The sequence below is a fragment of the Parus major genome, chromosome 17, assembly GCF_001522545.3.
Source record: "Parus major isolate Abel chromosome 17, Parus_major1.1, whole genome shotgun sequence".
Classification (NCBI taxonomy): Eukaryota; Metazoa; Chordata; class Aves; order Passeriformes; family Paridae; genus Parus; species Parus major.
In genome coordinates this window covers 10008991-10020060 of record NC_031785.1, presented here as the reverse complement: position 1 = coordinate 10020060, position 11070 = coordinate 10008991, and the positions used below count along the sequence as shown (strand labels likewise).

General features: G+C 49.5%; 1 protein-coding gene across 5 annotated transcripts in view; it reads right to left on the bottom strand.

Annotated features, from left to right (window-relative positions):
- The window catches only part of EXD3 (exonuclease 3'-5' domain containing 3), a 186686-nt gene that overhangs the window by 145977 nt on the left and 29639 nt on the right, over nt 1-11070 (bottom strand). For all 5 annotated transcript variants that reach the window (XM_033518355.1, XM_015644836.3, XM_015644838.2 and 2 more), the window contains exon 2: nt 8784-8900. In XM_033518355.1, coding sequence (XP_033374246.1) covers nt 8784-8820 — 37 coding nt within the window. In that variant the 5' untranslated portion in view covers nt 8821-8900. The remainder of the gene's footprint in view (nt 1-8783; nt 8901-11070) is intronic.

Here is an 11070-nt window from a genome sequence, read left to right as displayed (position 1 = left end):
CTGAGCCAGGCAGGCCCTGGACAGAGCCACAAGTGCTGGGCAGTGCAGCAGTCACCAGCCTGGCAAAGAAGGTGAAGAGGTGGCCCTTGGGGACACGGTGACATGTTTACCCAGGTAAACAAGTGGAGGAGACCCATCTGTCCAGGCTGGATAAAGCTTTCCAGAGGCAGAAGGAAATTGCTGCTTTGCTTATGTTGAATAAAACAATGATTAAACCCCTAAGTGAAAAGAATTTCTCCTTCCTCTGGCTAATTACATCTCAGAGTGGTAATTAAAACTCCAGCTCTGGTAGATACCCAGCCTAGTTTGTTGCAAGGGTCCTTAAAGATGGGCAGGGACACCTTCCACTAGAGCAGCACTGACACTCAGCGTTACCAGAACCTTCAAACAATGTCTTCTTCACCCATATTTCTGCTGCAGCTTTTGAAAATCCCACCCTGAGGTGCCAGGAACAGCTCCAGTCACTCCCAAACCTGAATCTGCTCCCTCCACACACAGAGCTCCCCAGGTCAGCCATAAATGATTGTAGAAATGATGCTTTTCCCCCAGCCCTGGCTGAGGCCACGGGTGTCCAGGATGTTCTGCAGGTGTCACTCCCAGGCTCAGGCACAACCTTGCCCAGTCCCTCACACCACACTGCCACTGACTGCAGAGCTGCCTCATCCCTCCAGTGCTCCCAGCACCAAATCCACGGCCAAATAAAAGATCTCACTGCTGCACAAGACAAAAATAGTGATGGCTGTTCCCTTCCTAAATGTATATAGCTGCAGCTCCTAGATAAAATGAAAAGCCCTAGTTTTAGAGGTCCTGCACATTAAAATCCCAGCTGTGGGGAGGCTGAGTGGAAAAGCCAGGATACCTGTCAGCTCAGCACCAATGTGTCTGAAGGGATTTGGTGGTTTCCATGGCGATGGGGAGGGTAAGGGGCTGCCTGCTTCCAGCTCTGACTGACGCACATCTCGAACAATCGCTCTCTTCCTGTTCGTATGGCACAAGAAAAACAGGATGCTGAGAGGTGTTTATCTGAGAGAGAGAGATAAGCAAGCGCACTGCGAGTTCTCAGAGTAGCAGAGTTCACCAATCAGGTGTCACAGACTTTCTGAGGGGAAAAAAAAATCCCCCTGCTGCCGTGCTGAACGTGATCAAATTATGCATGGAAAGGTCCCTTCCCTTGGAAGCCCCAGGAAAGCAGGCAGAGCTGCTCGATGAGCCCTGAATACCAATGGAGAGTCTCTTCAGTGTGTGGCAGCGAGTTCCAGCGCTGAATGAAAGCTCAGTGTGTGAGATGTGGCACCCCAAGCCCTGGCCATGACCCACGAGGGGTGGGCAACACACAGTGGGGGCTGCACCGAGAGCTCAGGCTGCTCTCGAGGGCTCTGTGCCCATGAGCACCAGCCCACAGCCACTTCTGCAGCCTCACACCCCACCTGAGGCACCCTGCAGCATTTTAAATGTCCCTCAGTGCCTCAGACGGAATCTGCCCACTTCTTATCCCCTCTTCATCAGTGAAGAACCTGCAAACCACAGGCAGTAATTAATTACCTGTTCTCCCATCAGCACAGGCTGGCACAGCCCAGCAGCACCCGGGGCTCTAGAGCTGAAATGTCCAAAAGCACAGCACCATTGGCCAGGGCTGCTTCTGGAGCAGGGAAAGGCACCTTCACACCCCTGTCCAGGGGCTGGGCAAAGCCATGGCACAAAAGCAGGGCCTGGCTGGATATTCTGGAGCTGCCCTGGGGTCCCAGTGGCTCTAATGCATCTCTCCTGCTGATTTACAGAATCACAGAATGTCCTCAGCTGGAAGTGACTCACAAGGACCATGCAGTCCAACACTGGAATTCCAGCTGCACCAGTCCCATCCAGTGGCTACCAAAACTATCCCATCACAGCCAGGAATTGTTACAGCTCAGTTCTCTAAGAACAGGCCTGGTTCCCAGAACCCTGCAAGAAACAACAGCTGAGCTTTGCCACCTGTGTCATCCCCGCTGGAGGACAAAGGCTAGGACAGATCTGTGTGAGAAACTGAATTTCTGCTTCATGCAAATTCTGTTTTCCCAGTCATTGCACATATTTAAGACAGCATCAAAGGAACAAAATGGGAACCCAATGATTGTCTCTGGCTTGGCTGGCTTACAGGTCAACTCCCAGCCTTTAATTCTAGGAAGTGAGTGACCACTGACAGCCAAGGGCCCCCTGCTCCATCTGACTCGCTGTTTGTCTTGGAAGTGGCCAGGTTGAGGCTGTCCCATTCCTGCAGCGGAATGTGGGGCAGATGGAAAGATGGAAAGACAGACAGAGAGACACTGCAAAGACTGAGACAAAGCCTGCTGGTGGGATGAAAGAGCACGGAATGAAGGCAGGGCCCAGCCAAGCCAAACAAAGTTTTCCTTGAGTGATTACATCTGCTGGAGAGTCCCCAGCTTGCACTCTCCTTGCTGAGAAATTCTTTTAATTGTGTCTAGGACATTTTAAGAATCCCAAGAAAAGCTCCTCTGTAATCACTGGAGCCCTGAACTGTGTGAACTTTTATTGTGCTGAATCGCCAGCAGCTCGCTGCAAACCCCTGCCACTGAGGCAGGGAGAGCCCTGGGGAGTGAAAACTGGTGATAAATCTCCATTTCTTTTTTCCCAAGGCAAAACAAACAATTTAGACAAATTCTTCTCCTTCCCAATGTCTGTGTAGCTCAGTGCAAAGTGCATCCAGCAGAAAATGAAAAGAGATCCGTTCTCAGATTAGCCAAAATTAAGTAAGGTTAAATGAGCAATGTGTGGAGCCAAAGCCTACAGCTCTGTGAAATGGGCACCTCCCAGGGGCCAGCAGGGATGGAGGAGCTTGCACAGCCACCAGAGCCCCTCTGTGCTGGGGAGGGAGGAAGGGAAGAGTGGGGCAGCTGTACCTGCACCACACAGCACCACAAGGTGCCACAGTGCAGGTATGAAAATCAACACTTGGGAGCCAGAAAGACAGAGAAATATTAAGTAATCTTGAGGGGCTGTGATCTTGCCTTGACCAGACACACTTCAGGTGTTACCTGAATGCCACTGCCCTGGGCTTCACATCTCGGGTCCAAATCCCCTGTCCATGGCAAACCTCCCTCATCTTCAGACCTGTTCTCACAGCATTCATCTCCCTCCACCCCTCCCTGATAACCAGAAATGCCAGAGAACTGACAGACTGCAAGCACCTCATTTCTCTCCTTCACAAGCCACACTTCTGCCTGCACCCTCAAGCAGCTGGGTGTTTGTGTTTGCCACCTGTGAGGATCAGTCACCTGAGGCCACTCCAAAGCAAGGACCAATGTCAAAGACCAAATGGAAAATATCAAGGTGGGTTATTAACCCCTGGCCACAGTCACACAGCTCACCGTGCCACAGGGTGGGGCACCCCGGTGAGGAGGGAACACCAACACATCTGTGCCCTAAAACAGCCACCAAAAGGTGACCTGGCTGTGTTTCCTCAAGCACTTTGAGTTCATAGCTGGCTGTATTTCACCACTTGGCCAGTGCCAAGACATTTCACTTGTCTCACATGCACTGGACAGGAGCTGTCCAAGAGCTGGCACACTGCACCAGGGCCTGGCCAGCTCCAAGGGCTGCACTGGCACTGGCCAGGAGTGGGGAACTGCCTCAGGGGGGGAATTACCAAAGGAAGAACCTCTAGAGCCACTCACCCTGCAGAGCAGGATCACTCACCCAGCTCTGGGGTCGGGTGAAGGAGGAGGAGGAGGAGGAAGAGGAGGAAGAGGAAAGTTCACTGCAGCTGAGGGGATCAGGGACAGAAGATCCCGAGTACCTAACCCTAATCCCAGTCCTCAAAACTACAGAGGGTTCCCTGAAAACCTCTGGTTTGCTGGGGAGGAGCTTGGGATTTTGTTTTATGCTTATTTGCCTCTTGTTTTTGTCCTGGTAGATAACGTTCATTTCCAGTAACTGTTGACCAAAGTGGAAAAGGAGGATTTAACAATAAAGTGCAAGAGTCCATCACAAGTAATGGCAACCCATGTGCTCTTATGAAACAATAACACACCAACATAAAATAAATCAGTGCCTTTTAATTTAACAATGTAAATTCCCCTCCCACCTGCTGTGAGTGTCCATAAGGAGAAAAAGCTGGGGTGTATTTACCAAGCTGTCTATCCCAGCCCCATTCTGCACCGGCCTCCTGCCCTGGGGTTAGACTGTAGGACTCTGTCATCTCTTGCACTCGTATGACCTAAGAAAGGGAATGTGGCCTTTTTCCCACAAGCCCAGAGTGAGAACATCATAAAAGCTGAACTTTAGCCCCCTTTTTGGGCAGGCAGCACAATAGCAAGGAGGATGCTGTTACTCCCCAGAGGCTCTGCTGCTGAAAAACATCACCAAGCTCAAGTAAAAGGTCAGTAGTTAGGATTGCATCTCTTGTTTTCTTCAGTTTTCCTCCTCCGTCAAAGGCAGTTCAACATTCTTTGCACACCCCCCTCCCTCCTTCTGAGAAATGCAGGAAGGAAGTGCTTGCAAAATAGTTTAATTTAAAAGAAGGCACAATCACCCAGAACAAACCCTGCTGCAGGCTCTGAGCAGGACGTGTGCGCTGCTCGCAGTTCCCAGCGCGGCACAAACGCCGTGGCAGAGCCATCCCTCCCTCCCTCCCCATGGGCTGAGCTCCCAGAGCTGGGCTGGGAGCTGTGGCTGTGCTCCCAGAGCACACAGAACATGTGCCAGGAGCCAGGGCTGTCAGCAGGGTGGGAAGGATGCAGGGAGCCCTGCAGCCTCCCGTGGCACCGGGCTGCAGCACAGTGTCACCTTCTGCCTCTCAGAACTGCTGCTTGTTTGAATTCACAGGGCCTCTGCCACCAAGGCCTGTTACCTGAACCTTGCTAGGCTTTGGGAGGGTATTTGGGAGAGCTGGATTTAACCTGACCCTTTCCTTCACCAGATTTATGTGAAAGAACCAGAGTGGGTGGAAGCAGCTGTTACACCGCATGCCTTTTTGCAAAGAGGAATGTAGAGACCAGCAGGCAATTCCTGGAAATCTCCTTCATTACCCATCAATTTCTGCTGTATGAACACATATCCAACCTAAACATCATTCTTCCCAGCTACATGGTGCTTTTGTATCCCTGGGCAAACAGCACTTTCTATCACAAGCCTATTTCTTTGTCTTTTCCAAGACTCTGGTGGTCCCAAGGGCTCCCCCTGAGCCATGAAGCACAAGAGCCGTGTGCCAGGACAGGCTGGCAGTGCCTGCCCTCCCCTCTCTGAGAGCTCCCAGTCCCCCCAGGCCTGGCACAAAGCCCTCGGTGCCCACAGCCTGTCCCAGCACCTGCAGCACATCCAGTCCTGCTCCAGCATCCCACCTTCCCCTCACTGCTCAAGGCTTCATCTCCAGCTGGCATTCCTGGACTCGATGGGACACTGCCAGCAAATCCCTGTCCCATCTCCTCTTTAACCCACTGCTGTCACAGAGCATCTTTAGATTAAGGAAATGACACTGAGATCAGTGCATGAAGGCCCTGAGCAGCATCTGAGCCGTGAGCACTCAGGAGGTGCCTCCTTCCAAACAGGACGCCCAGCACAAGCAAACACACCATCAGCTCTTCTCTAGAAGGGAATTTTAAAATGCTGCATGCTGGGAATGTGAGCACTTTCCCTGTACAGTCCCACAGCTTCACAAAGGGGAAGATTAAAGCTCTCCCAGATGGGGAAATGAGAATTCCAAATGGCACCAGCAGCCTGGGGACAGAGGCTGCAGTGGGACTGAAACCACGTGCTGAGTTTGGCTTTTTTCATTTGAAAGTTGACAGCTTCAACTTCCAGGATCTACAGCCAGCACTGAGCCTGGGGAAACCTGCTGTTGGCTAGTTCTAGGCCAGATGGGTAATTTTTTTTTCCCAAATAACTTATAGAATAATATAACGTATAATAATTTTTATCCCAAAAAACTTCCCACCTTCTTTTCTTTTACACTTGCTGTTGCTTATGTGCATTTCTGATAGATTTAAAAATGAGTGTTAGCACTGCAGAAATACCTCCTATATATAGCTTGAAAATGAGGGTTCCATAATTCTGCATTCTTTAAAGACCTTAAATAAAAAAATAATTCTGTTCTGCAGAGTGTTGTAAAGGCATTTAAGGAGCTTAGTGCCCACCTGCTGCAAGCCCAGACAAAGGAGAGTAAAATGTGAAACAGAGGAGAAGGAATGAGAGAAGCCCAGAAAGGCACAAGTGGCTGGGAGGAGAAGGTGTAATGCAGGAGTCAGCACAGAGCCTGAGCACTCCTTCAGAGAAAATAAAACTGATATCTGAACATCCCTAACTAAAGCTGTTTCCCTTTGTCCTGTCCCCTGGCACAGGGAAAAAGAGACCAAACCACCACCTCACTACAGCCTGCCTTCAGGTACTTGCAGGGAGGAATTCCCAGCTCAAGGTTTGTGAGGATGCCAAAAAATACTGAAAAATATAAACCCAAATAGCTGGTTCAAGGAATGGATAAAAACAAGTTACAGTGCAGACAGATGTGAAAATATGATCCAAATATTGTAATGCAGCATTTAAACAAAAGCAGTGATACAGGGAAAAAGATCTCAGTTCAGTTCTGAGCCTCTTCTTGGAGAGAATCCTATTCAGCCAAAGTGATCCAGTGACAGGTGAGGTCTCCACCTGACTTGGTTCCTCCTTCCTTGAGGCCTCACAGATGGCTCTGTCCCTGCCAGAAGGCTCTGCCTCCATCCCAGCAGTGAGATCCACGTGCTCTGCACCCCAGAGCATCCCCAGCTTTGGTCCCACTGCCTGCCAGCTCAGCAGAACAGCAGCAAACATCAGCCCTTTGTCTTTCCTCCCTTCCTAATTTGTTGAGCTGCTTCTTCCAAGGGGAACTTTGATTATTTAGATATTTAATGATAAAGGGCAGGGCAGAAAACGTGCAGTGCCTGCTGCCAGCCCCAGAGGAGGCTGCTTGGTGCTGGGCTCCAGGGCTGTGCTCCAGGCTCTGCTCCTGGTGTTTATCCCAGCTGGGTGTTTCCCCTCAGCCCTGGGATTGTTTGGCTGGGCTGGTGATGGATGGTGGAGAGGGCTTGTCTGGAAATGTGCTCCTGAGCCAGCAGGAAGCCCAGGGGCCTTTGCCAGCACTTCCTTCCTGCACACAAGGGGAGGACAGAATGGGAAAAACCTTGGCTGTCTCTCACCATGAGAAAAGGTCTCCCCTTCCAGCTGGATTACAGTAACAATATTTTAATCTTTCACAAGATTATAATATCCTTCCTCTCTAAGTATAGCTCCAGTGGCAGCTCAGAGAATGAAATGAACCAACAATGTAAAACTCAATAGGTGGTGCTGGAAGCTGAACAAACAGAGGTCCAGACTGGAAGATCCCTATCTTCAGCCAGGATATAAATCACCAGTGATCACACCTGGCTAACCCAGGACTCCAAGAGCAACCAGGACTAAGCACTTCAGCAGGAGGTGTAACATGTACATAAGTGACATTTTACATACACTGAAAATGTGTCCCCCTGGACAGATTCATTCCTGGGCCTGTTTCAGAAAGTGCATCTGAACTCAAACCACAACATTTCTTACAGCTACAAAAAACAAGGCTGCAATGAGCAATCTATGAATATTCTGACCAGAAATTTCTCATGAGCACCCAGGATGTGTTATAGAGACCTGAAAGTCTTTTTCCCCAAACCCAGCCTCTAGGTCCTTCTGTGGATGATTCATGAATCTCCACGACATCCTGAAGTGTCATCATCACCTGTTCACAGTGATAGAAATACATGCTGAGTATTAGAGAACAGATATTTCATGCTACCACAGGAATTTTTCTAAGAGTTTCCATTTTTGAGCTCCAGATTCAAAGCCATGGCCAATGGCAAAGGCTTTAGTGCAGGCAGATGTTCAGAACCCCAAACTGCTCTGCCCCCAGCAGGGCACACAGCTGCTGGCTCTGAGGATCTCTGCCCAGCAAGGGGAGATCCCAGCAATCCCCTCATTTGTCTGGGCAAGTTTGCCCAAGCCAGTCTGTAAAAGGGAGGAAGAAATTCTCAGGACTCTTGAGAACAAAAGAATACTTCCCAAACCTGTGAGCAGACAGCTCCTCCTAACAGCCTCTATTTCTGACAAAGGCCTCAGACAAAAAGACCTCACCCATGAACAAAGAGTGGGGAACAATGTGAACTGTCAAAAAATAGCCCTCATGTCAGAGCTGAGAATGCCCCTTGACACTTCCAGGGAAGCTGAGGCTGAGCAGAGCTTGGGAGGCCTCAGGCACAGCCCTGGCACCCTCCTCTCCCAGCACAAACTGCCAGCAGCACCCTGAGGCTCAGCTCCCACTGCCAAAGATGGGCACGAAGAACAGACACATTTATGGCAGCTCTGAGCCAGAAGTCACAAACTGCTGCCCACTCAATCTCTGCAGCAGGGACCCTGACCTGGCTGGGACATACCTGACAATGGTGTGTGCACATCTTAATGCAGAGGGTCACCAATTACCAATGCAATTAATGAGAAAACTAAGTTATGGCAAATAGCAGAGTGAGTTCTCTAACATAGCAATGAAACCTCTGTGTTCTTCTGAATTGGTGAGAACTTATAAAAAAATATTGCTAGAAAAATTTCCAGCCTGGACTAGAATTCTAAGAATGCTGATTTCCAGATGTAGACAGGAAACCTCAAAGATCCAATAATCTTTATGGCATGCACTTTAGCATTGATTCACACATTTTGCTTTATTTGTGACTCAGCATTCTCCTCCAGTGGCAGTAAGAAAATAAATGGAGAGCAAATCATACTGAATGAAAACTCACCTGTGGGCTGATCACTTGAGTCACTGTCCTGATTCATTCTCCCAAAGGCAGCACCAGGTCAGGATGGAGGGGAGGTTTGGAGGTTCTGGAGGTCAGATACAGCCCAAGCTGCTGCTTCTGGAAAGAAAAAGTAGAGTTACTGACAAACTGTGGGAACTTCAGCCTATGTGAGACAGGGAGTAACTTGTGTGTGATCCTTGAATTTAGCAGGAGAGTGGAGAACCTACATCCATGTGCCATAGGACATGTGCCTGAAGATCAGAGAATGCAGTGACAAACTGAATTGGGTCAACCAGAAGCACTGAAAGTGGCAGCTGAGAGCCCAGGGGAGGTGAAACAACACAGAGTTAAAAACACAGCTGGGCTCCTGGAATAAACTGAGCTCCAGATCTGAACTGCACAAAGAAGAGTCCCTAAAGCTCTTCACTTGAGAAGCCAAAGAAAACTTCTGCACTGGGTGAAGAGTGTGACTGGATGATCCTGAGGTCCTTTCCAGCTCAGCAGATTCTGTGATTCCCTGCAAACCCCAGACCTACCTAACCCCAGTGCAAACAGGCCATGTGAAAGTGTGCTTCTGCCACAGCTCCACAGCTCCTCCTCTTTGTTTGCTTGCCCTTCCACTCATCATCACATCTTGACTGTGGTAGAGTTGGGAACAGAATCTCTGTCTCCCAAATCCCATTCCAGTGCCTTAACCACCACATCCTTCCTGCTGAATCACACTGCAGGATTGTTTATCAGGAAGGAAATTCCCCCTCCAGAGCACTAACTCTGAGTGTGCTGGTGGAACACAAATGCTTGGAAAAACACAAACAGAGAGGCAATAACAACAAGTGACTGAAGTCCCTGGACTGGCTGGAGGCACAGCAGCACCTTGGGTTTGTTGTGGAGTGATGGAAGCCCCACGGAGCAGGACATGACACAGGACAAGCAGTGCACCCAGATGGCCTCCCAGGAACAGCCTCCTGCTCTCCACACATGATCTGTGACCCTGGAAGTCTCTCCCCCACGTTTAGCACGAGGTCTGTGTCACTCAGGGCCACTCAGAAGGTTTGGGTTCTCAGCAGGCACTGGGAAAGTCACCTTTGGGAGCAAAGCTGCCAAGTGCAAGCATTGGGTGTGATCCAGAGGGTCAGAATAAACCTCAACATGTGCATGCAAAGGGCCCTCACTGTCTTTAAGGTCTTTAGCTCCAAAATGAAAAGAAACCCAGGGTGTGTATGAGGGGAGGATACCAAAAATGGAATAAATATGTTTTAGCCTAGACACAGTTTACCCCATTGGTCTCCTAGGGAACGAAAAGGATTGTAATTCATCCATGATCTGTCCAAAAACACAAATCCCCTGAAATGGCAAATTCATGGTCCAGGACTCTGAAGAATTTGGCTCTTCTTGGATGGATGGATGGATGGATGGATGGATGGATGGATGAATGGATGGATTGATGGATGGATGGATGGATGGATGGATGGATGGATGGATGGATGGATAATAAATAAATAAAAAAGAAAATTCAAGTTCAGCCAGTGCCTGCCATGACTCTGGGTCTGTGTGAAGAACCCCAGGTTACCTCCCCTCCCCTCCAGGGCCCTGAGAGCAGCAGGGCTCCAGGAGCTCCCATCTGGACTTGGCTGCTCAGGATCACAGCAGAAGGAAAGGGGCCAGGACATGACCCTGCCTCTTGTATCAATTCAATTGATTGGAGATTGTTTTAAGGAGATCACTTCAGTTGGATGGAATTTTTATTAAATGATTATTGACTTTTGATAATTTATGGAAGTAATTTAATAATTTTCCACCATTTGTGACATAATAAGGTTCACTGGAAGCACTGAAGGCTCAAAGCAGCATGGCAGAAGCCAGCAGAGCCATGCTGCTCCAGAGAACACCCTCTGCCTCATTAGCTTGGACATTAAAAGTGGAAAGCAGCTGACAAAACATCAACAGATGTCTGTCAAAGTCTGCTGGATTTTCAAGGCCATCCCTCAGCATTGTGAAGCCCTCCAGCTTGACAGGAATGTATTTTTCATGAAATTCCTGCCCAAGTTCCTAACATCAATAAGCAAATTGTTGTGACCTCAAGGGCATAAGTACAACCTGAACCTCTGGAGGAAGCCCTGGATACCACAGAGTCTATCTCCCTGCGTGCCTGCAGAGTTCCACACGCAGCTCTCCCTGCTCATTTCACTCCTCTTTCCCATCACTCACTTCCAGCCCCTTGGAAAGCCAACCCTGGACACAGCCAGCACACCCGGCGTGGCTCCCCGGCTGGCTCTGGCCGTGCGGC